Here is a 26,867-nt window from a genome sequence, read left to right on the forward strand (position 1 = left end):
TCTTTCTTAAAAAACTGTTTATCAATTTCAAGGACATTGGGTGTTGACAGCCTCTTAAATAGGTGAGTTAGTAGTTACAAAGTGCACAATAAATAAATATTCCTGCTCACTTTTTGTCTCGATGTCCAAAGTTTGCAGCCCCGGGCATCCTCGCGCCACCGCCTCCAGCCACGCGTCGCTCACGTTATCGTTCCAACACATACTGAGGTGCTTCAGCCGGCCGAGCCGACCGAGGCACTCCACAAATCCCTCGCCCAAGCCAGCGTTAGGATAGCAATTCAAAAATAAATTTTCCAAATTACACATCTTGTCCAGCAAGGGGGGTAAATATTGTAGTAACTCTAAAGAGTTGTTGCTTAGGTCGAGTGTTCTAAGATTGGTCAGGTGTTTAGCGACGGCGGGGTCCAAGTTCTCCAACCCGCAACCGACTAGACGAAGGGATTTTAAGTTATTTTCCTTCTTCTGGCTCAGACAGGACAAACAATCTCCTTCCACTGATAGACTACGGGTGACTACTAGTTCTTCAATGGAGTCGCTCTTAAGAAATTCGCTGACATATTCATCGGTGACCTGAAATAAATATGTTCAATATTGTACTGCGACACCGAGAGTAAGTAATATAATTTAATCTTTTGACCGCCACCGACCACTTTACATGACAACGTAAAAGTTAAGTAGTCTTCCGCCGCCGCTCTGTTGGCGCCACCGAAGAATTTGCATAACAGCGGTATAATTCCATTATGTTTGTGATACTTTAATATTGTGATTGCACTTAATAAGGTCAACGCCTACAGATTAATGCATCGATAAAAGAATGGTTTACACGCAAAACTTTCATGACCTTGAGATCTTTACACAGTCTATTAATATGAGTTAGGTACAGGTAACTATATCGTGCTGCTACTAATTATAACCTAATAGTTATCATTGTCAAGGTGCGTCCATGTCCACATCTGGCGAACGCGCTTGTTTGCGGAATGGTCGCACGCAGGCATTTGCGTAGGTAGGTAAAACGGGCTTGTTCTTCTCACTCGTGGCGGATTCGGTAGCTACCAGCGCTCCATAAAAGAAACAGTGCCTTTTGTTTAATATCTATATTAAGTTCTAAGTCGAAAAAAACACCGCAGAAAATTTCTACTATATTAGGTACAGTGCGCGTCAATTCACAAATAGTAGGTAGGCTTAGCGACGCATTTCCAGATGTGGACAGACCGTCTCGAACGACACTTACGATCTTGCAATCAATGAACATGACACGTTTCAACTGCAACTCCTTCAAGCATTGCCGGACCTCCTCGGTAAACGACAGCGGTTCACACTATTAACAAAACAAATATATGTACATATTAAAAAAGTAAATACATTAAAAATGTAATATACCTACGAAGACCATTTGTTAAAACTGGTTGATAGGGAACTGGAATACATTCTAATGCCAAATGCCGTGCTTAATATTAGCTTCCGAGCCTGCTTAATTTCAATTTAATAAATTTCTCAATTTATTAAATTGAAATTAAGCAGGCAGGCAATTTCATTTAATTGAAAATAATCTAGGATAACCTTTATGATACCAGAAGAGTTAGACAACCACCATTTATTTATTTTATCTTTTAATTTCAGAGCAGTGTCCATTCGTAGGAAAAAAATCGGGTCAAATTCCTACTTGTACATAATGTGGTTTAACTTTTATTTAGAATAGGTAACCAAATAAATCTTTCTTTATTTGATTAGGTGTGAAATGAGTACTTTATATTGTATGACAAAAGTTAGCTAAACGAACTACAAACAAAATAGTGGCTGTTCAGTGTTCAATAGAGAGTGGACTGTAATTCAAATAACCGGCCAAGAGCATGTCGGGCCACGCTCAGTGTAGGGTTCCGTAGTTACTCTCCCGTCACAATAAGCTAAACTGGAGCTTAAAGTGTAGTAAATGGTACCTTTCACCCGAGTTAAACAAATAGGCAAATTTGCATAATCAGTACCTAATTAAAGTAAGTCTTTTTACTATGAAGGGAAAACTTTTTGCGATAACTCAAAAACAGCTAAACTGATCATGTCCGCTATAGTTTTGATTTAATGTCTTTCTTAAGCTCTACTTCCACGATTTTTTTCATATTTTTTGGACCTATGGTTCAAAAGTTAGAGGGGGGGGGACACATTTTTTTTTTCTTTCGGAGCGATTATCTCCGAATATATTCACTTTATCAAAAAATGTTTCTTGAAAACCCCTATTAATTTTGAAAGACCTTTCCAACGATACCCTACACTCTAGGGTTGAAGCGAAAAAAAAAAATTCACCCCCACTTTACGTGTAGGGGAGGTACCCAAAAAAAAATTAAATTTTTAGATTTTATTGTACGACTTTGTCGGCTTTATTGATTTATATATCCATGCCAAATTTCAGCTTTCTAGCACTAACGACCACGGAGCAAAGCCTCGGACAGACAGACAGACAGACAGACAGACAGACGGACATGGCGAAACTATAAGGGTTCCGTTTTATGCCATTTGGCTACGGAACCCTAAAAAGGGGGGCGATAGGGAATGAAATTTAGGGGCCGGTTGAGCAAGAAAGTTGTGAAATATTAAGACTAGAATATTAAATTGAAACTAAAATGTGAAATGTGTAGGGCGAAGTTACCTTTCAGTCCGGGAGTTGTGGGGCTGAATCGTTGGTCGCCGTTGAAGACCGCTGGTGGTGATTCTGGCTGTCCTTGTCGCCAGCTAGAAGTAAGCTCAGAACCGTTACCTTGAGTCGTCCAACTTAGACCTCGGATTTTCCACTTCGCGGATGTGCCTGGTGTCTTTCGTCCACACAAAACTGAGTCTAAATACTAGAGACGTGATTGGCAGTAGTGCTTTCAATAAGTTGCGAAAATTAGCGAGAACGACGAAATACGATGTTAACTAGTGGTAGGTTGATGAAACACTGACTCTGACGTGTCTATGACAGAGCAATATTCAAATTCCAACTGTGAGCTGGTGTTGCCACAGTAAATACGAAAAAATCTTATAGAATACAAGGCCAAAGCTGGACAGTGGCCATCTAAAATGTTCACGCTTTCGGTCCATTTTTACGATAATGTCTTATTTTTTAGAAAAAAATTAACTCTTGATGTGCCATAGGGTTGCCACAGAAAATAGTTGAAAATCGTAAAAATGGACCGAAAGCGTGAACATTTTAGATGGCCACCATTTTGTTTGTAGTTGGTGTAGCTAACTTTTGTCACACAATATAAAATACTCATTTCACACCTAATCAAATAAAGAAAGATTTATTTGGTTACCTATTCTAAATCAAAAGTTAGACCACATTATGTACAAGTAGGAATTTGACCCGATTTTTTCCTTCGAATGGACACTGCTCTGAAATTAAAATATTATAAAAATAAATGGTGGTGGTGTTCTCCATTTTTTTTATTCAAATTAAAAATCACACGGCGCACCCCATTTGTCGAATTCAGATGGAATGGCCCATATGCAATAATAGTACATTACGATACAAGTGCGAAAAATAGGAAATTCGAAACGAGTGGCGATAAATTAAAACACGACCGAAGGGAGTGTATTAAATCGACACGAGTTGCGAATTACCTATTCGCACATACATACAACGTTTTACAGTACATATGGCCCTTTAAATGTTCGACACAGTAACGTAATATGCTAATTTTCGCACTAGTGCTATAAAGTAGCACCATATGTACTGTAAAGTGTATTACAGTTTACAATACCTGTCGTGTTCCATTCCGTAATACTATCTCGTGAGTAGGATGTTCTTGCATTGCAACTACCTAAAAATAATTTCAAATAACTGATTATTATTTAGATAATACCAAAACATACATAATATGTTCTGCTATGTTTGGAGACTTAGATAAGTATTTAAAGGTCCCCAGCAAGCTCGGTTCTCCATACAAACGTAGTTACTCTCATTTTAAAACGATTATTAGGTATATCTAGTCACGTAATTAGTTTATGAAGCCTCAGATACCATAGTTAAAAAAATACATCGAATTGAAGATTTTCATACGAAACTTGTTTTTGCTCTATTTCGTTTGTTTTATTGGCTACGTGCGAAGTGCATGGTGGCGGTACAGTATAGCGATCGCAGCGCATGAGCTGGTAATAATAGGGCTTGCAATTCGATTATTCGACCTGTTTTTATATTCGAATATTCGGCCGCTCAATTTTGGAATATTTGAATATTTTTTATTACTCGAAAAAATCTATTTCATCCGCAGTTTCTGTGTGTTTTGCCGGGTATTTTTTACAGTGAATGAGGAACAGTAGGTATCCAAATGCGAAGGAAATAATATTTTCATTGTATTCTTCTCGATAGGCTTCGTGAAATTACAGCTAAACCTAACTCGATTTCAACGAAAATAAAATAAAAAATTGACATTTTTATTGTGCGGCTAATGCTTTCTGTAGGACTGTAGGTACTGTACCCCTAGTGTAAATAAATTCTATTTCGAAACGTGACGTACGCGTTTGCGTTCTCATTTTGTATGTGATTTAGAAAGAGCGCGCCAAGCGGGACGTTTTGGAAACTCAAAATCCTATACAAAATGAGACTTAACGCAAACGCGTTAGTCACGTTATGATGTCGATTAAATTTACACTAGGGGTACTGAGCAACGTTACGTAAGTTTTAAGTTAAAGGGTCATGCTGTTTATGCAGTAGGGTTACTACAAGCGTAAACGCATCTGCCCGACTAATTTAACCATGCACCTTCAGGCCCCTATTTCACCACGGCTACAATAATTGTCAGTGACATATCTTCTTCTTTTAAAATATAGCTTCCATCAAATCTATGATGATTTTGCCAATGTCAAGTTTCGTTGTAAGTTTTAAGTGTGCTCGTAGAGCATGACGTTGTTCGGTAGTTGCTTTTAGTAAAGAGATAGCTGGACTTTACTAAAAGCCACGATGGATTGCCGGATGTTGATTAAAACATGGTTTAACACGTTTCAAGATTAGTTTTTCATTAACTGCACACTTCCACGATAGTTCACTGCATAATAAGCTATCAATACTACACTTTGAACAACATAAATGAGCAAAACACAAAAAAATATTCTCGAGACGTCTTCGCCATCTTGAATCTCAACGACAACCTCAGTGACATATGTCGAGCGACAATTGTCAAGCGACAGGTGACATATTTTATAAAATATTTTCTATAGAAATGCTTACAAACATGACAGGCATTTTGCTACAATTGTCTGTATTACAATTATGTTGTGAACCAAGAATTACTTTTTCTACTCGACATATTTGTAGAATTATCGGTGAATCTTGACATGTGGTTGAAGCTGTGTCGAGTTGCGTGACAATTGTAGTATGTCGTGGTTGACATACGCGTAGCTCAAAATGGCTCTCCATGCGAGTAGTAGTGACGCTAGTGATAGTAACAGTGACCTTGATGATTTCGCATATAGAAGAAGATTTAAAGAAAGAATCAATTTTTCTTTTATCTCACGGATTTTTCATTTAAGGAAAAATTTCGTGTTAGTTAAATCAGTGTATAATATTTATTAAATAGAATCGGTGCACGTATTGAACATCCAGCGACAAAAAACAAAGCTTTAACGCCTTGCCAACAAATTCTTTGTACAGTGCTGCATTGGATGGGGTCGGGTTCTCAATATCACGAAAAATAATATTTCGTCGACCATACCATAGTCGACATAGTTAAGAGGAAAGGGGACAACCGCTTCTCCATACAAACGTAGTACTAATTCTCTCTCTGTATATTAACATTTTGGACATGAACATATTTTTACACAATTTTATATATATTAAATTTATAAGTTTATAACCCGTGATATTAACGAGAAGGAATATATATATTTTTTAATTTGTTTATATTTTTTTCTCATAACTCTATAATACAAAAATCCAAAGTCAAACGAAAGGGCAAAGCTATGGTTAATATAAAGCCTGACCAGTAAAATATGATCACGCGCCATATTGCGGAATTTCATTGGAACTAAATTTTTCATACTAAACTGAACTGTCATCCTACATGAGAATAATAGCGCCCTCTTGACAATGATCATATATTTCTGGTCGAGATAAATTGAAGGGAATTACACGAAATCGAGCACTCGAAATTCAAAAATCGGCCCCCAGATCGAAAAACTGTTACTATGTCATTGAAGCCAGTAGATTTGCAGTAGAAGCATTAAATAACTGTAATAGTTCTGAAGTATTCATTTTTTTAAAGCAATTCGTGCAAAATTAATCCCTAACCATTCCAAAATATTAAAAATACACAACGTTAACCTCCTGGGGTCCGAAGTACTAATACTAGGAGTCTAGGACAAAATCGGTTTGCAGTGAAAGCCCAAGTATCAAAATAGATACTTGATGCCAAGACCCAGCGTGATAGTACTAGGACAAAATATTTACACGCTCCAGGTGGATTTGAATTACCCGCCATGTCATTTTGACGTTACTGGTTAGTTAGTGTATATATTTGGCATTGTGGCAGCACTGCTTGAAGTAAGCGGGGAGGGATATTTTCGGTCTTCTGTCACAAGACGTCGCAGCAATGACACGTGCAACGAGAAGAGGTTAGTTTAACTTATTATTATCTTTGTAATCTTTACATTTTATTCACTACGATTGGTTTTATTTTCGAGATAAAGAAATAAATCATTCGTAAATACTGTTATTTAAACTTAATTTCGTATATTTTAATATGATTCTTGTATGAAAATGTATTCGTTCTAGTACTAGTACACTGGGCGGTCATACCATAAATTGCTTTTCATATTAATTTACTATGCTCCTTACTCTAATGTGTTTATATATGTGTCCGTGTGATAAAGAAAATTATAGATATTTAGATAGAAATTAGCTGATATTGTCCTAGTATTAGGCCGTCGGGTTTATAAAGTTTTTTTTTTCAGCTATAAAAGATAGTCAAGTGTTGGACTTGCTCCAGCAGTCTGATTTCGAAGACGACGAAGATGATCCTTTTGGAGGGAATGATACAGACGACGAGTATATTTCTGTGGAGAACACGGCCATCGAAAGCGACAGTGACAGCAGTACCAGCTCATAACCTGTGAGTGCAAGCCCTCCACCAGCCCCGCAACTTATTCGAGGACGAGGTCGAGGTCGATCGCGTACACAGACCCGAAATTTTTCAAAAGGAAAATTTTGTTGATTTGAATGTTAAAATTTGTTTTTTTCTGTAGAACATTTTAGTTCCTGCTGTGAAGCATGCTATTTTTTGTATCTTAGATGATATTAATGATGATTAAGTTGATTTCTGCTAGTATAAAGTGTTAACTTTTGTTTTCTATAAGATTTTCAAGACTGATTGATTTTCACTTCTGCCGGCACTCCCGAAGTGCCCGTTGTTTTTTTTTAAGTAGCGTGTCGCTAGATATCGTGAAAATGGAGAAGTTAAAGCAACGTGCTGTGATTAAATACCTGCATAAAAAAGGATTGACACCGAAGCAAATTTATGATGATATGCAAAGTACATTAGGGCAATCCTGCCCATCATACATTAAAGAATTCATTTATTGAACCTATGGTTCAGAAGTTTGAGGGGGGGGGGGGGACATTTTTTTTCTTTCGGAGCGATTATCTCCGAATATATTCACTTTATCAAAAAATGTTTCTTGAAAACCCCTATTAGTTTTGAAAGACCTCCAACGATACCCCACACTCTAGGGTTGAGGCGAAAAAAAAAATTCACTCCCAATTTACGTGTAGGGGACTACACGTAAAGTGGGAGTGAAATTTTTTTTACCCTACCCTACCCTAAAAAAAAAAATTTTTTAGATTTTATTGTACGACTTTATCGGCTTTATTGATTTATATATCCATGCTAAATTTCAGCTCAGGGTTCCTAGTTGACTACGGAACCCTAAAAAAGATATTAAATTATCCTTAGAGATGTAAAGGGTCTCCAAGGCTTGAATTCTTATATAAATAATTAAAAGACAAAAAATTAAAACAGACAAGAACCGAATGAAGTGTCTCACGTTAATGCCACTCAAAAGTTACATACTTTAACATAACCTGTACCCCGTGTAAGCTTAAAGCGAGCATGACATGTTCAAGCTGCCGGGTTGTATTAATATAAATATAAAAAAAAATTGTTCAATGATCTTAACACGTCAATAAACGTTTCGGGTTCGGCTTAAGCCGAAACTGATGTAACACCGAACCTTCGGTTTCCGTTAGACAATAAAAATAAATGACTGTCTTAAGGTTCACTCCTCACTAGCATCTCCCGAGAGTCCTGAGCGTCGGCGTCTACTGGCTGCTGGTCGACGCAACGTTAGCGCACCTGCGCAACGACGCCATTTTCCATAGCGCTTACTAGACGCTGCCAGTCAAAAGACGCTAGTGTGGGGTGGCCTTAACTGACCATTGGGGGAAGGTTTACGAATCGTTTGTCAAGACGAAGTTGAGCGACCGCTTCTCTATACAAACGTAGTCCCCGTTTTCCTCCCTGGATATTGTCATTATGAGATAATTTTTTATAAATTTGAAGTACGAAGGTGGATTGAAAAATTCGCGGACTGAATATTAAACACAAAAGACATTTTTTTTATTTTTCTACATAGTCCCCTTCGAGTTCAATGCACTTGTTCCATGGATTCCAGAGCCGTTACACCACTTTTGAAGAAGCTTTCCTCCAGACCATCAAAATAGGCATCCACCTCAGCTTGGTCCTTGGCGTTGCTTGAAAATTTCATACCACCCCACCCGTATGTTTTTTTTTTAATTGGGGAACAGAAGGGGTGAATAGGGTGGGTGGGGCAATAATTCAAACCCACATTCCGCCATCGATTTTAGTGACGTGTGAACACGTGCATTGTCCTGGTGGAAGATAACTTTCTATGTCAACATTCCAGGTCTTTTTATCTTCAGAGCCTCGCGTAATCTGCGTAATAACTCGCAATAATAGTCGGAATTTGTAGTTTTACCTCTCTAAAGATAATCAACCATTATTATTCCTTTTGCATCCCGGAAAACAGATCCCATGACTCTATTGGCCGACAGTTTTTATAAATATACACAATTATTAAATTTGTTTTCTATATGCCATACTGCGTCCTTTGCGTCGAATCCGGCTCATTAAGTCTTGCACAGCACTGTCAGGATATCTTTTGCAAGCCCATTTCCATTTTTTTGCAATTCAGCTGCCGATTTAACTTCTCCGCCTCCTTTTTTAGGGTTCCGTAGCCAAATGGCAAAAAACGGAACCCTTATAGATTCGTCATGTCCGTCTGTCTGTCCGATTCTGTCACAGCCACTTTTTTCCGAAACTATAAAAGCTATACTGTTCAAACTTGGTAAGTAGATGTATTCCTCTCAGTCTGTCACACATATTCCGAGTGAAAATATCACTCAATGCGGGTAATGTGGGTGCGGGTATATAAGCTGTTTCAATAAAATTATTGTATAATTAGATAGAAATTTTAACATTTATGTTGTGCCACATTTTCTATGTATGCAATTACCTATTTATTTATTTCTATACTACATCGGTGGCAAATAAGCATACGGCCCGCCTGATGGTAAGCAGTCTCCGTAGCCTATGTACGCCTGAAATTCCAGAGGAGTTACATGCGCGTTGCCGACCCCAACACTCGTTGAGCTCTGGCAACCTTACTCACCGGCAGGAACACAACACTATGAGTAGGGTCTAGTGTTACTTGGCTGCGGTTTTCTGTAAGGTGGAGGTACTTCCCCAGTTGGGCTCGGCTCTAGATCTGGAATGACATCCCCTGTGCTGTGCCCTACCACACAAAGCGAGATGATATTCACAATACCTCTCAATACCTACAACAATACCTATACAATACCTCAATATTCCATACCTCTCTTTTGGACGTAGTTTAAGGACGTACCGGGGTCCACGTATGTGGCGGTGGCCATTATTTTTATTTTTTAGACAGGTATGAATGTGCAAGTGGTATAAACAAATATAAAACCGGCCAAGTGCATATCAAACCACGGCTATTCTAATTAAGAAAGGCTAAATTAAAATTCCCATATTATTATAGAAAACTAGCCAAACCCGATCCGAAAGTACAATTTTATAAGTATCAGCACGGCCAAAAGGTTCGGAAGTTTTACGAACCTAACTTAAGTTTAAAATGTACCATACTTTTTTGAAAAAAAAAAAAAAACAAAAAGAAACGTGCCGAAACGGAAACTTCGATAGATACACTTAATTTTGGTCCCAAAATTCAATTTTGCTTTTCATGAAGACCTTTTAGTACCAAAATTGTAGTTACAAAATCTACAAAGTATAGTTCTTAACCTTGTCAGACCTACATTCTATTATTAGGTACATACCATGAGTTCTTTTAAATTAGGACAGTTCTGGGTTATAGTTCTCAAGCTGTTCTGGTTAAGGCAATCCAATATAATCTTGACGATGCCTGGGCCCAACTCCATGATCTTAGTTTGGAAATTTCGCAAATCTCCAAGACATGTATCAAATGGCGTGGAGCGACTTCCACGCACGTCATTGGTGCTTACTAAACCGAGGAGACGGGGCACGAAATGTAATCTAGGCAAATAGTAGTGTTCGAAGCAATAATGTGAACCTGTAATAGGTAGACAAACATTTACAGTTAGTCAAGCCACTGGAAGTTTTGGTCACGTTTGGTTGAGTGTAAGTTTTTGCTTTTCCCTAACAAGATATTCTGGATTCATAGACAAAGTTTGTACTCTAAATGTAACCAAACTAAAACTTTTAAAAAACTTTTCTTCTTTTTACTTCTTCAGCAGATCTAACATTCTGCTCGCTAGACCAAGATGTGTCTTGTTTCAGTTGGGAATTGAGACAAAACAGAGACAGAAAATTAAATTACTAAAAAAATTAACATGTTGAAAAACCTTTCAAATATTCCAACATTGCATTACGCCACTTCTTGCTAACTGTAATTGTGCCCAAAATGTCATCAGTACTCAATTTGTCCAATATAATGCCCAGGACATCACTGTTCAGATATTCTAATATGGTTGGCTCATCGGCGTACATTTCAATCTGTAAAAATAAGTTTGATTTAAATCAATACAGTTGTGATTGAAAGTGGGTGACCCCGTTTGACCACTCAGGAGTGCATTTGAAGAATTCAGAGGAAATATCCCTAAGGTACCTTTTTTTAGTTTTAATTAAATAACTCGTAAACGGTGGCCCACAGCACAAAATGTTCTTTCACGCAAATAATCTATATAAAATTGCCTACAAAAAAGATTCAGGACACTTATTCGCTAAGATCAACATTTAAAGACATTAAAGTTAATTAAAATCAATTTTATGGTCAATTTTACTATTGTAGTGTATTGAAATAGGAGGGTACTTCTACAAAACCAGTCTGGATTTGTCAGGTAGGCATTCCCATGTGCTCTCCCGAATTTCGGCGATTATATCGCAATATAATAGTGGCGACGAGGCAAATCGTTGTGTTTTAGTGAGTTTTTGTGAAATTGTGAGTGCAAAGTTCAAAAAATGGGTATTAAATTTGGTGAATTTGATATGGGTCATGGCTGCTGGGAAAACTACATTACAAGGTTTCAATTCTGTTTAAGTGCAAATGATATTGTGGATGAAGACCAGAAAAAGGCTAATTTGTTGGCGGTATGTGGCTCTCAATTATTTGATTTAATAGTTTCTTTGTCATCACTAACTAGTATAGGGAACATAACCTATAAACAAATTTTAGAATTTTTGAAGGCTCATTTCCAACCCACGCCTAATGAGATTGTAGAATATTTTAAGTTTCACTAAAGAAATCAAGAGGAGGGGGAAAAGGTCAGAGATTATGTGACAAATTTAAGGAAAATGAGTATTCATTGCAATTTTACAGACTTGGACCGAACTTTACGTAATTCTTATTCTACTTCAAAGGAAATTGTTACAATGTGAAAAGCTGACATTTATTCAAGCAACTGAGATAGCATTTTCACATGAGAGTGCCACATTTGATTCCAGTATTATTGTAGTGCCAGGACCATCTAATCCAAATGTGGAGGTCGATGAACCCATGGAAGTAAACAAAATCACTAACAAAAAAGTTGACAAACAGAATAAATTATGCTTCAGATGTAATAGGCAGCATAGGGGGAGTGCAGATTCCGTTGGAGTAGATGTAATGCTTGAGGTAGAATTGGTCACATTGAGGCAGTGTATCTTACCAATAATAAACAGGATGGTGGACATAAATCAAATTGTAATGGGTTGTATGCAAATGTAAACAATGTTAGAGAAAATAAAGTTGATCCCATTATGGTAAAGGTATCAATTGAGGGTTCTAACATTGAAATGGAAGTTGACACGGGATGTCCGTATACTCTAATTTCTGAAGTGACAGCCAGACTCATTTGGAAGGGGAAAAGGATGATGTTGCATTGACTACGTGAACAGAGAACCAATTAGGAATATTGGCGAACACTGAAGTGCAAGCTTCTTTTAAGGGTTTGCAATATAACCTTATGATGTATATAGCCAGAGGTCATGGACCTAGCCTCTTAGGGCGTAATTGGTTCCGGCCATTCGGAATACAGGACCAAGGAGTAATGCATTTGAAAATAAGCACTGAAGAAATAAGAAGACTTCTCCAGAGATACAGTGATAAACATCACAGGAAGGTTTGGGAAAATATAAAGGCCCCATGGTGAACATTAAACCTATGGAAGGAGCAGTGCCTAAGTTTTTGAAAAGTAGACCCATTCCTTTTGCTTTGAGGGAAAGAGTGATTAAGGAAATAGACAGACTAGTAGAGGAAGGAGTTTTGGAACCAACGGCACACTCTGACTGGGCTACCCCTATAGTACCAGTTCTGAAACCGAATGGTAATGTAAGGCTTTGCGGTGACTATAGGTCTACAGTAAATATGGTAACCGACACTGATACATACCCTCTGCCTACTCTGGATGAGGCTTTCACATCTATACAAGGTGGCACAATTTTCAGCAAAATTGGTTTAGAAAGGGCATACACCCAAGTTAGTGCGGATGAGGCAACAGCACAGCTATTAACAATAAATACACCGAAAGGCCTCTATAAAATGAAACGTTTGGCTTTTGAGGTCAAGGCGTGCCCAGGCATCTTCCTTGCTTGCAGGAATAAGAGGGATAGCTGTGTTATTGGATGATATTGTTGTAAGTGGCACAGATGTCACTGAACATAACTGCAGATTAGAAATGGTGTTAAAGAAATTACAAGAAGCTGGCCTAAGGGTAAACAAGGAAAAGTGTAATTTTGCAGTAAGAAGCGTGAAATTTTTAGGATTTCTCGTTGATGAATGTGGTATACATCCATGTAAAGAGAAAATAAATGCAATTGAGAGTACACCGGCCCCAAGTAATGTTAAAGAGCTCCAAGCATTCTTAGGATAGCTTAACTTTTATGATCGGTTTTTACCACACAAAGCTAATATTGCTGAACCACTGTATAAGTTGTTAAATAAGGATGTGAGATGTCACTGGACTATGCAGAATCAAAAGGCATTTGAAAAGTTGCGCAAGATGTTGTCGAGTACTCGGAGTACTGACACTCTAGTCCATTAGACAGTTTGGCTTGGGAGCTGTTTTGGAACATGTGATGGAAGATGGATTTGTCAGACCGGTAATGTTTGCTTCAAGAACTATGAACGTTCATGAAAGTAATTATGGTCAGATAGACAAAGAGGCAGCAGCTATAGTATTTGGCCTTAAGAAATACAATACGTGGAGGTTAAAAAGCTAGGAAACGCGGAAGCTTTAAGCAGGTGGCCGTCCTATGACCAATCGTCTGAAGAGGAATACTTAGGAGTCCTGCTCATAGAAGAAACTCCATCAGACCTTGAACTGTCAGCCAGTGAAGTGGCGAAACTAACGGCTAAAGATAATACATTAAGCAAGGTAATATACTGGAGTCCAAACGGGTGGCCTAGCAATGTGGATGCGGAATAAAAGGTGTACTGGCAGAAACGCAACGAAATTTCAGATTATAAAAATTGCATTCTGTGGGGTAATCGGGTAATTATACCGGACAAAATGAGGTCCTATGTCCTACAGGAATTACACTCAAATCATGACGGGATAGTGATAATAAAAGCCATAGCACGGAGTTATTTTTGGTGGCCGGCTATAGATAAAAAAATTGAAAATTTGGTAAAAAAATGCGAAACTTGTGCTGAAAACAGAAATATGCCGTCACAAGTGGGCCATAAGTGGCTGGAGAAGGCATGGTCATGGTTGCATATTGATTATGCGGGGCCATTTCAAGGCAAAACATTTCTCATACTGATTGATGCTTATTCAAAATGGCCTGAAGTAAAGATTGTTCCTGATATAAGCTCAGGGACACTAATAAAAGTAATAAATGTTTTAAGGGACATATTTCCAGAACAAGGTTTACCAGACACCTTGGTCAGTGATAATGGCAGAAGTTTTATTTCAGATCAGTTTAAAGAATTCCTATCAACAAATGGAATAAGAATAGTCTTGCCTTACCATCCGGCGTCTAATGGGTAAGCCGAAAGGACTGTTCAGACAGTTAAGAATAAATTAAAGAAACAGTCCACACTTGCATGGAGCATAAAATTACCTACAATATTATATGGGTTGCGTACTACACCGAATAGTACTAACGACAAGTCACCAGTGGAACTTTTAAATAATAGGCGTTTCAGGACAAAGTTTGACCACCTTAATCCTCTCACATTTAAGAACCAATAGAAAACGCAAGTATGTGCTGATGAGAATGAAAACAATAAATTACGTTCATTTCAAACGGGACAGACAGTGTATTTCCGGAATTTCAGTTCAGGGCCACGCTGTTTGAAAGGAGTGATAGAGAAGAGACAAGGCATTTGTAGGTATATAATAAGATGGAACGGGAAGCTGATGAAAAGACATATTAATCAGATACAAGGTCATGGGGGAGAGGCGAGAGATATCCGCCAGAATACATCAGAAGATACTGGTCGTGAAGTTATACATGACACGGAGAAAAGTAAACCATGTGAAGATAGTGATGAAGATGAGGAAATTAATGTACAAGTAAATGCTACCCCCCCGGCCTCACAGTGGGCTGATATCATAGGGGTTTATGGGCCTCAGGATTATACGTTTAACCAGAGCCAAGAACGCATACCGCCAACCAACAAACGAATAAGATCACCTTCATCAACACAAAACATGGAATCCAAGAGATTAGACATAGATTCCTATGAGAGTCTGTCAGAGTCTGATTATGAACAGACTGAAGATTCAAACAAAGATTGGTAGACGATGATAGTTAGGTTTAGTATAGATATATGATAGAGTGTAATGGACAATTAGTGTTAGTGAACTACCAATAAACAGTGAAACTTAGTGTTAGTGAGCTATCAGTGATTAGTGAAACGTAGTTTTAGTGAACTATCTCAAGGGGAAGGCATGTAGTGTATTGAAATAAGAGGGTACTACTACAAAACCAGTCTGGATTTGTCAGGTAGGCATTCCCATGTGCTCTCCCGAATTCCGGCGATTATATCGCAATATAATAACTATATTTTCGTAAATAACTCGTAAACGGTGGCCAATAGCAAAAAAACGTTGTTAAACGTAAATAACCCACACAAACATTTCTACAAAAAAGATGTAGTACACTTTTTGAAAGGATCAATGTTTTCAAAGATATTAAAGAGGGAAAGTTAATTAAAATCAATTCTAAGGTTCCTTTATTTCATTTTCGTAAAGTATGACCCATAGCAAAATAATGTCTCGTACATAAATAAATACCATAAAATTATCTACAAGAAACAAATAGAACACTTTTCGCTAGGATTGACATTTAAAAATATACTAAAGCGGGAATATTAATAATAATCAATTTTAAAGTTGCTTCTTAGTTTTTCGTAAATAACTCGTAAATTGCAGCTCATAACAAAACAGGTTCTTATACATAAATAATTAACATAATATTTCCAAAAACAAACATTTAGAACACTTTTCTCTAGGATCAATATTTAAAACAATATTGAAGGGCGAAAGTAAAACACAAACAATTCACAGGTCCCTATTTTTCAGTTTTTCGTAAATAACTCGTAAACGGTAGCCCATTGCAAAAAAATGTTAAAGTGTAAGTATCATAGTGTAAGTACTGAATATTTTTTGTAGAAAATTTTGTGTAGATTATTTTCAAAGCAAGCAATTTAATATTACTTTGCTAATCCGCGAGAAAATAACGTGTTAGTCAAACAGTGCTAACCCGTTATACTTACTTGCGTATTTTTACATGCAATTAATATTCCCACCCTCCCACCGCAAAAATAAATACGCAAATAAATATAACAACCCACCACCAAAAGTACAAAACTCGATACGTGTTTCGCCTCTCTACGAGGCATCCTCAGGAGATGCTGGAGATGTTGACGGTCTGACACCCGACAACTGACATCAGTCAGTCATATTATTATATGCGTATATTTATTTGCGTATTTATTTTTGCGGTGGGAGGGTGGGAATATTAATTGCATGTAAAAATACGCAAGTAAGTATAACGGGTTAGCACTGTTTGACGAACACGTTATTTTCTTGTTAGCATGGATTTCCGCAAAGTAACGCCTGATTCTATTAATTAGATTATTTTCGTTTCACAACGTTTTTTGCTATTGGCCACCGTTTACGAGTTATTTATGAAAATATAGTAAAATGGACCATAAAATTGATTTTAATTAACTTTCCCGCTTTAATATCTTTTTAAAGGTAGGTGTATATTAATCTTTCTTGTAGGCAATTTTATGTAGATTATTTGCGTGAAAGAACATTTTTTGCTATGGGCCACCATTTACGAGTTATTTACGAAAAACTAAAAAAGGGATCTACCACAACAATTTATAACTTGGATGCAGATGATACCTATATTACCTATATTACCTATATTTGATTGCAATGAAAGAGAAATATGAGAATGAATATGAGTGATTGAGTATAATGCCAATAAAGTCTTACATCACCATATCTCTCCACATCACCATTTTCATCATCATCAGTGCGGGCTCTTTTAGCAGGAGGCTCATTACTTATGTTACACATGAAATAAAAATTCAAAATTAAAACATAAAATTTCCTATTTAAATTATTTAATAAAATATAATTTATACATGATGCGAACAATGAAAATAGTAAGGAAGCTTTCACATTGTGTGATACTGATGACTACCTATAATAAAGCAATTCTATATGTCAAATTTTATTAAATTCAACCTCATCCTGTTATACTCACTCAAAATAAAAAGCTGACACTTTTTACATATAGGGCAACAAGAATACATTTACAGTAAGTACATATGGGGCTACTTTATGTGCCTATATGTTAATTGTTTTAAATTATCACCAGGGGTCGGACAAAAAGTGCGGATGACGTAAAAATGACGTATTCTTGCACACAGGATGATGTTTGAGTTTGTATTTAAACTTCCATGTGGCATGTAGTAACAAAGTAGTATTAATGAAGTAACAAAATAATCTTAAATAAATCCATGGAATTAATAATACAGTTGGTAGGGTGCTGTAGTGAATAAAATAAATTTCACGAAACTTGTTCCCATTAGGTATAATTATTTGAAATTAGTTAGAACAAGTCTGTGGGATTGCCACAATATTTGAGTAAAGATGACATTTTAGAGCGTTTTCTTATACATTAGTAAATATAAATTTTAGCTAAATATAATCGTGAAGATACAATAGGTAAACAATAACGAAGTCAATTTATTGTTCATCTGATTGACAATGTGTCAGTCAAAAACGTACTTACTCATTTCAAGTGGCGATATCGTTTAATAAGAGGTTGATAAATGATAAGTGATAATTGTTTATGAAAATCAAAAATACTATTTGAAATCATCCTATAAGTGGTTTGACGTCATCCGCACTTTTTGTCCGACCCCTGATTATCACTAATTGTTGCAAATTTCCTATTTTTCTTAATCATATTGTAATGTACTATTTTGAAATAGAAATGTTCTAAACTGTACATGTAATAGATGCTGCTGTCTGGCTTCTGCATTATGGCCTTTTGAGCATCAGCTGACTGTCTCTCCACCACAACACACTCAACTGACAATATTATTTATTCACAATAGCATATAAACTATCATCTGACAAAGTTCTCTGCTTTGGGATGGACTCTTTTTTTACATCTTTAGGTGGCTGCTTTCGACCCTCCAACAGAGCAACAGCTGACGTTTATGAAGCTTCATAATTAAAACATCTCTCATAACTAACAAATTGTATTTGAAGCAATTTTTTTGCAAATCTGTTGCTTTAATTACCTAGAAGCTGTAGTTTTAATTATCTTGAAGAATTGGGTACTTGACACATGTTGAATATTATAACAAAATTTAGTTAAATGGATAGAAAATGAGCCATCCATTATAAAAAAGTGGAATTAAAAAATTATATTGAGATTATAAAAAATACAAGGCTCTGAAGTCTCAAAAAATTGTTTTTCTTTTGTCTTTCAAAAATAGAAAAGATCATGGTACCATTCGAGTCCTTACATTTTATTGAAAAATAAATTGTATGACAACTATATCATAAACGCAATATTTCTATTCAACGCTATTATTTTTATTTTATAAAGGTGACAGTAATACTCCATATGGGGTCAAACTTGCGATTTATATACTTATATGATGTGACGTCACATCACCTTATCATTTTGTTAGAGGCGTTTCAATCGTCGACTGCAAGCGTCAGACTTTAACTCTCATTTCTGACCTTTGTGTTGCTGAAATGCCATGAGTCCTATACAGACATTTGATCCTCAGGAAAATCAAGATCGTTTGACATTATTTACAAAAAACAGTCAAGTAGCCAATTATATTATAAACTGGGTGTTATTTATTAAAGGTTTGACTTACCCGATAGGCGGTGATTCAGTCATTTTAGGGTTTTCCCCGAACCTTACTAGATAGATACGCAGGCGCAACTTCTAAACCACACCAACCATGGACTAAACCACAGAAATAAGTAAATTACAATTACATATAAAACCTTAAATCTTAGTGGATCCAATCCTTCGCCGAACTTCAGTTAGTAATTTTACAGTTGATAATTAATTCATTATTATAATAAGCGATGGACTTCTCCGGCTACGATGTACAAAATAAATACATGTAAAACTGTAGTGTAAATGTCAAAATTGAATACCGGTCAGTATATTTGTTTAAGAGTTATGAGTACTTATGAGCCGTATTTTCATGACAAATATCCATTACAATGTGGTAAAAACACGGTTAAATCTTGTTCTTAAACAGTGACCATAGAGAGAGTAGTTTTTGTTTTTTTTTCTATTCTAAGATTTCTAGGCTTGTCTAATTGTCTATACTCGTTTGATGGCTGCGAAATCAACAATTTCTATTTTCCTTCTTTGTTTGTAAATTTGTCTAAAAATCGCTAAGTGTCAATTGTTTCGTGTAAATAACTTAAAATAACATTAACAGTGATATTTTACGACGATGTCTTCTATGGATTTTGATCTCTAGCACAAAATAGTGTTTGTTCAGTTTTTGTAGGACAAGTGAAGTGAAGTGGACGCGATCTTGGCCCAACTCATAACAAGCTAAAAATACTTTTGCTTCGTTATATAGCGATTTGTAAACTAAACTTTCTTTTCTTATTTGTGATGTACCCGCATTCCACCAGCGCTGAAGAAGAACAGAAGACGAATTTGATTCCGAGTGTGAAGCTTCTTCATTCCAAAAGAAAAGGAATATTCATACACCCGTCGGCTATGTACAGAAGTAGTGCACCCAGCTGTACGAATAATTTTACAGTTTCAATAGCAAGGAGTTTGTGTGGGTAAAGTCTTGTTGCGTACGAAATAGAGAAACTGAAAAAATGAAACTCTTGGAGAGTGGTCGTCTGGAGGCCCTGAGCAGCGCCCTATCGATCCTGAACGGTGATAGTGCTGTTCAAAGCCGCGTAGAGAGCTACAGTTGCAAAATGGCTGGAACTGAAAAAGCTTTCTACAAACGATTTACCGCTGATGGAGAGACCTCCCGTGACCTGCAAGCCCTATCTCCACCTGAAGGGGTCATGTATAGGTATCTCTTCCGAATTATTTTGTTTATAAAGGAAATGTTAAAAGGGTTGAAATAAATTGGCATTGTAGTACACTCAAAAGTAATGAAAGGGTTGGAGTCGTACATAGGCTACGGATACAGCTTACCATCAGGCGGGCCGTATGCTTGTTTGCCACCGATGTAGTATAGAAAATAAATAAATAGGTAATTGCATACATAAAAAATGTGGCACAACATAAATGTTAAAATTTCTATCTAATTATGCAATAATTTTATTGAAACAGCTTATATACCCGCACCCACATTACCCGCATTGAGTGATATTTTCACTCGGAATATGTGTGACAGACTGAGAGGACATTCTCTGAAGCTGACACGGTCGCAGAGTAGTAGCAACCCAAGACGACACTTCCTGTCTAACCGCGTAGTGAAAGTGTGGAACAGTTTGCCCAAATCCGTAATCAGTGCACCCTCAGTGAATTCTTTTAAAAATAGACTCTACAAACATTTTATAAATGGACAAAACACAAGTGCAGGACATTGATGTGCACATATCAGCTATAAGCTGCCTGTGCATTCATAAATAATAATAAATAAATAATATATACCTGCAAGGTCACCAGTCATTTTTTAAATAACCAGGAAAATCTCCCCTAATCTCTTGAAAAACAAAAAAAAAATTGAAATTGACCAGCCATACAGATTTGAGCAGATTAAAGTGTAATAATTAATTTAAACCAGTATTCATATCTCAGTGAATATTTTCGAAAATTATAGTATCAGTATAGACTTTTTTATGTGAAAAGCAATATACTTCATTGCAAAAGTATTAATTGGAAATAAATAAATAAAATACTACTATGATCTATGCACAAATTATAGTAAATATACAAATAAAACAAAAAAACAAAAACTGACCTGGGTAGATACCATGTTTAGTGAACAGTATTACAGATGACTTAATCAACATGACTGCCAATCAGAGCAAAAAGATGACCATTGCTGGGTTGGTTGTTAGTTTATAACCAAATTCATCACAATTAGGATTAAACTGCTGCCGTGACCCCGGTGCCCGAGTGGCTCAGGCACCTGCCGCAATAGCAGAGGATGCTGGTTCGATTCCAGCCTGGGACACTGGAGGCCTTGGTCACTTTTTCTTAGTATATGACATTTATTTCAGTTTATAATTTATATAGTAGTATTTCTACTTCAAATATAAACAAATTAAAATATTTTCTGAAAATAATTTAATTTGTTCTAATACTTCTAATAGTAAAGGCCTATATTGTTCCCGTGGGAATGTGAATGTGTGTGTGTTATGAAATGTGAAAACAAAAGCTATAACTCCCTAGGGAGTTATAATTTTATTTATTTATTATGTATGAAGCGGTGGTGGCCGAGTGGATATGACGTCCGACTTTCAATCCGGAGGTCGCGGGTTCAAATCCTGGCTCGTACCAATGAGTTTTTCGGAACTTATGTACGAAATATCATTTGATATTTACCACTATCTTTTCGGTGAAGGAAAACATCGTGAGGAAAGTCCCCAATCCGCATTGGGCTAGCGTGGGGACTATAGCCCGAGCCCTCTCGCACATGAGAGGAGGCCTATGCCCAGCAGGTGGGACGTATATAGGATGAATTATTATTATTATTTATTATGTCACTAATTCATACAAACCACATAGTGTAAATGAGTTTTACTTTTAAAATACTGCCGTTAATAATTTAATATGTTTGATTATGTTTAAAAATATTTCATTTGATTAATTTTATAGCAGTTCAAATTTTTTTTACATAATTTTCAATCATGGCTGAATGCCAAATAGGTCTGTGCCTTCAATGTCTAACCTGTCAAAGAATGACAATACGTTTGATATGACACCGTATTTAAGAATTATTTCGTTTAAAATTTGTTTTTTTTTCACAAGTGTGATGAAAAACATAGTATGTAACTCCGGGGGTAAGAATATTGCAACCTCTAAATTAATTGTCCATGAAGTAAATGCAATATATGTATACCTTAGGGATACAATCTTAATTTAATTATTTATTTATAGAAAAGTATGGATATGCATCATGGTCATCTTTAGTACCTCTTAGCTTAGAATCACCTGAAAAGAGGTAGCTTTTTATTACAAGTGCGAGTCGGACTCGCCCATGAAGGGTTCCGTACCATTTATGATGTATTAAAAAAAGTACTTACTAGATCTCATTCAACATTTTACCACTTTGGAAGTGTCTCTCGCGCAAACTATTCAGTTTAGAAAAAAATTATATTAGAAACCTCAATATCATTTTTGAAGACCTATCCATAGATACCACACACGTATGGGTTTGATGAAAAAAAATTTTATTTTATTTTATGACTTATTAAAAAAAGTACTTACTAGATCTCGTTCAAACCAATTTTCGGTGGAAGTTTGCATCGTAATGTATATCATATATTTTTTTTAGATTTTTCATTCTGTTATTTTAGAAGTTACAGGGGGGGGGGGGGGACACATTTTTTCACTTTGGAAGTGTCTCTCGCGCAAACTATTCAGTTTAGAAAAAAAAGATATTGGAAACCTAAATATCATTTTTGAAGACCTATCCATAGATACCCCACACGTATGGGAGTGATGAAAAAAATTTTTTTTTTTAAATTTTATGACGTATTAAAAAAAAACTACTTACTAGATCTCGTTCAAACCAATTTTCGGTTGAACTTTGCATGGCAATGTATATCATATATTTTTTTTAGATTTTTCATTCTGTTATTTTAGAAGTTACGGGGGGGCACACATTTTACCACTTTGGAAGTGTCTCTCGCGCAAACTATTCATTTTAGAAAAAAATGATATTAGAAACCTCAATATCATTTTTGAAGACCTGATTTATTGTTTTTTTTTTCTATTTTTGTGTAAAAATCTTAATGCGGTTCATAGAATTCCTTTTACTTACCAAGTTTGTACAGGATAGCTCTTATAGTTTCGGAAAAAAGTGGCTGTGACATAATCGGACAGACAGACGGACATGACGAATCTATAAGGGTTCCGTTTTTTGCCATTTGGCTATGGAACCCTAAAAACGAGTAAAACATTTTACATTCATCTGTATAAAGTAGGTGCTACACAGTAGGGCTAAGATGGTCGTCTCTTTATCATTTGTCACCATGCCTGTCACGTTCTAACAAGTATGTAAGCGTGAAAGTGACGGGCATACTGACAAGCGATAAAAATGGAACCATGATGCCACCGCAGAGTATAAATGTGAGATAATTTAATTGAGTTGTTCTGTAATGTTGCAGTCGGAGCTTGTCTGGGGATGAGGATGGTGTGCTGTGTGACACCATCTCACGCAAGACACTCTTCTATTTAATAGCAACGCTGAATTCTGCCTTTCCAGATTATGATTTTTCAATGGCAAAGGTAACTAGCAATTTGATATATATTTATTTAGGGTTCATACCTGTTTTTTTTTCTGTTTTGGTCTGCCTTGCTGTTTCGTCAACCTTGATGTTTCCATAAATAGTTTAACACATTCCTTGTTAAAATGTATACTAGCCTGCAAAAATGTATTCTTTATACATGGACTGTTAGAGTTGAAAAAATAAAAGAATGTTTGTTATGAACAGAGCAGCGAGTTCAGTGCGGAGCCGTCGCTGAGCTGGGTGCAGGCGGCGGTGGACGGCGCACTGTCGCCGGTGGGCGGCGCGCGCTGGCGCGGGCTGCGCGCGGCGCTGTGGGCCGCCGTGGACGAGGAGGTGGCGCTGCCCGAGTGCCGCATCTACAGCTACAGCCCCGACCTGGCCAGCGACCCCTTCGGCGAGCCCGGCTGCCTCTGGGTCTTCAACTACTTCTTCTACAACAAGAAGCTCAAACGGATTGTCTTTTTTACATGCAGAGCTATGAGGTTTGTGAATTGTATTAAAATTATTATTTTTCACTCGATTAGTATTCTTAGCCTAAAGGGGGCAAGATTCGTGAGAATTAGGGAAAATTCAATGAACTCTTGTTCCGGCATTTTTAGTTTTATCGACTACAGAAATATAATTAAAAAGTATTTGGATCAGAGGGCCTAGCGTATTTTCGTCGACAAGGTACCTTGTCATAAAAAGGTACTCGCGAAATTGATCACCAAAAGTAGCTAACCGTGTTGAATATTAACCTTTCGTTTTTTAGGGTTCCGTCAACGTATAGTCAACTATTATCGCCATTTCCTGTCTGTCCGAGGCTTTGCTCGGTGATCGTTAGTGCTAGAAAGCTGCAATTTCGCATGGAAATTCAATTTGTATGGATACCTATATACGAGGGTTGATTGAAAAATTCTCGGCCTGGCCAATTAAAAAAAAACTTTTTTCTTTTTCCTGCCGCCATTTTGAACTGTCTTCCCGCAAAATTTCAATTGGCGTCTATATTTAAAGCAATTTTACGGCATATTTAAAGTTACGTGTCGGTAGATATCGTGAAAATGGAGAAATTAGAGCAGCGTATTGTAATTAAATACCTGCATAAAAAAGGATTGACACCGAAGCAAATTTATGATGATATGCAAAGTACATTAGGGCAATCCTGTCCATCATATACGATGGTGAAAAAATGGGCAGCTGAATTCAAGCGTGGACGAGATAGTATCGCAGATGACCCTCGTCCCGGGAGGCCAACAACGGTGACTAACACGGACAATGTGGCAATTATATGCGAAATGATAATGAAAGATCGGCGATTAAAGGTGCGGGAAATAGCTGACATCGTAGGCATCTCTTATGAAAGAACTCAAAATATTATAGTTAACGAATTAGGTTTTTCCAAGGTGTCGGCGAGATTGGTCCCGAGGCTTCTTTCAGTGGAACAAAAATCGCTCGCCGTACTAATTCACGTGAATGTCTAGACCTGTATGAAGCCGATATTCAAGACTTTTTGGACAGATTTGTAACTATGGACGAGACGTGGGTCCACCACTATACACCAGAGACCAAACAGCAATCGAAGCAGTGGGTTCGTCCTGGATCTCCGCCTCCCAAAAAAGCCAAAGCAATTTTGTCGGCCAATAAAGTCATGGCATCTGTTTTCTGGGATGCAAAGGGAATAATAATGGTTGACTGTCTCCAGAGAGGTAAAACTATAAATTCCGACTATTATTGCGAGTTATTACGCAGATTACGCGAGACTCTGAAGATAAAAAGACCTGGAATGTTGACAAACAAAGTTATCCTCCACCAGGACAATGCACGTGTTCACACGTCACTAAAATCGATGGCGGAGATTGCCAAATGTGGGTTATTGCCCCACCCACCCTATTCACCCGATTTAAGTAGCACCATCGGACTTTCATCTGTTCCCCAATTAAAAAAAAAACATATGGGTGGTATGAAATTTTCAAGCAACGCCGAGGTCCAAGCCGAGGTGGATGCCTATTTTGAAGGTCTCGAGGAAAGCTTCTTCAAAAGTGGCGTAATGGCTCTGGAATCCAGATGGAACAAGTGCATTCAACTCGACGGGGGCTATGTAGAAAAATAAAAATAAATTAAAAAACCTCGGTTTTGTTTTTAATATTCAGGCCGCGAATTTTTCAATCCACCCTCGTAAATCAATAAATCCGACAACGTGGTAAAATAAAAGCTAAAAAAAATTTGATAGGGTACCATTGGATAGGTCTTTCAAAACAAATAGGAGCCCTCGGCGAACATTTTATGGTGAGAAATAAATTTTTTCGGAAATATTTGCTCCGAAAGAAGAAATATGTGGGACACTCCCACTAGTTACCACCAAGTTGTTGCCAATGGTAACTACTGGCATTTTTTTTTTCCCACCTTTTACCAGTGGTGCTAACTAGTGTGTTTTTTTTCCAGTAGTTAAGGTGAGGTAGAGGAAGTGCGCCATGCCACTCTAAGTGTTGTAGAATACTAGTAATATTAGTAGTATATAAGCAGTTTTCGATATATTCAAGGTAGGCGCACTTAGGCGGCATGGCGCGGTTCCCCTACCTCACCTTACCACTCTTAACTTTTGAACCATGGATCCAAAAAATATGAAAATAATCGTGAAAATATAAATTAGTAAGGATATTCAATAAAAACTATAGCAAACATAATCAGTTAAACCTTTTTTGAATTATCGCGAGTAAGATGTCGCACAAAGCGCTGTGAAGGTACTCCCTAAACTTCCTTTTGCTTGTTATGTTCGTGATACTTACGAATAGCACTCGTTCAAAGCCTATTGTGACATGACATGCTCTTGGCCGGTTTTCATAAAACTGTCTATATTAAAGCGACCTGAAAAACTATGACACATCCATTACATAATCAGAAATTAATCGCCATTATGCGGGTCCACACAGAGCGAGCATACGTGCGAGGCAATGTTCTCGCACAAAAACCGGTCAGTGTAGACGTGCCTCGGCCGAGGCAGCGCGCTCAGGCGAGGAAAACGCGCGCGCTGCCTCGGCCGAGGCACGTCTACACTGGCCGTTTTGTGCGCGAAGAAATTGCCTCGCACGTACGTGCTCGCTCGCTGACTCTCTGTGGGCCCGCCTGTTTACTTTGAAAGCTGTAGGATAAGGGGCTACAATGTCTCAACTTAGGCAAGCCAGTAGGAATTGAGTTCTATGGATGCCTTGGGTGTAGGGCTGCACTCCGTCCGGGTTTTCCCGGATTTGTCCTAGTTTGGAGGCCGTCCGGGGGGGGTGTCAAGTGTCCGGGGAAAACCCGGACACTTTTCATGTAAGGAAGCACATTAAAACTACATGTAAAATTAAAGGTTCCGGGTTTGGCGAAATTCGAGATGGCAGCCCTACTTGGGTGCCAGTTAGTAGTACAGTCATACAGTTCGAAC

The 26,867-nt window shown here is 37.3% G+C and overlaps 2 protein-coding genes across 8 annotated transcripts in view; one reads left to right on the forward strand and one right to left on the reverse strand.

Annotated features, from left to right (window-relative positions):
- LOC133517946 (uncharacterized) lies at nt 1-19,277 on the reverse strand. 6 transcript variants are annotated; one of them, XM_061851430.1, is made up of 7 exons: nt 18,886-19,277; nt 16,973-17,042; nt 10,886-11,036; nt 10,340-10,593; nt 3,735-3,794; nt 1,232-1,318; nt 1-570 (listed from the first exon to the last, which is right to left on the reverse strand). In XM_061851430.1, the coding sequence occupies exons 1-7, from the start codon at nt 18,906-18,908 to the stop codon at nt 55-57; spliced, it is 1,161 nt and encodes a 386-aa protein (XP_061707414.1). In that variant the 5' UTR covers nt 18,909-19,277; the 3' UTR covers nt 1-54. The 6 variants fall into 6 exon arrangements, with proteins under 6 accessions (XP_061707414.1, XP_061707416.1, XP_061707417.1 ...); XM_061851432.1 differs by having other exon boundaries at nt 19,019-19,162; XM_061851433.1 differs by having other exon boundaries at nt 19,010-19,156.
- LOC133517948 (repressor of RNA polymerase III transcription MAF1 homolog) overlaps nt 4,953-26,867 on the forward strand; it is a 25,530-nt gene continuing 3,615 nt past the window's right edge. The window contains exons 1-4 of one of the 2 annotated variants that reach the window (XM_061851437.1): nt 4,953-6,582; nt 6,922-7,079; nt 23,342-23,462; nt 23,669-23,946. In XM_061851437.1, the coding sequence (XP_061707421.1) occupies nt 6,982-7,079; nt 23,342-23,462; nt 23,669-23,946 (497 nt within the window). In that variant the 5' untranslated portion in view covers nt 4,953-6,582; nt 6,922-6,981. Of the gene's footprint in view, nt 6,583-6,921; nt 7,080-19,249; nt 20,071-23,341; nt 23,463-23,668; nt 23,947-26,867 lie in introns of those variants that run through there. The other variant, XM_061851436.1, reaches the window with a different exon arrangement.

This window comes from Cydia pomonella, chromosome 5 (genome assembly GCF_033807575.1).
Source record: "Cydia pomonella isolate Wapato2018A chromosome 5, ilCydPomo1, whole genome shotgun sequence".
Classification (NCBI taxonomy): Eukaryota; Metazoa; Arthropoda; class Insecta; order Lepidoptera; family Tortricidae; genus Cydia; species Cydia pomonella.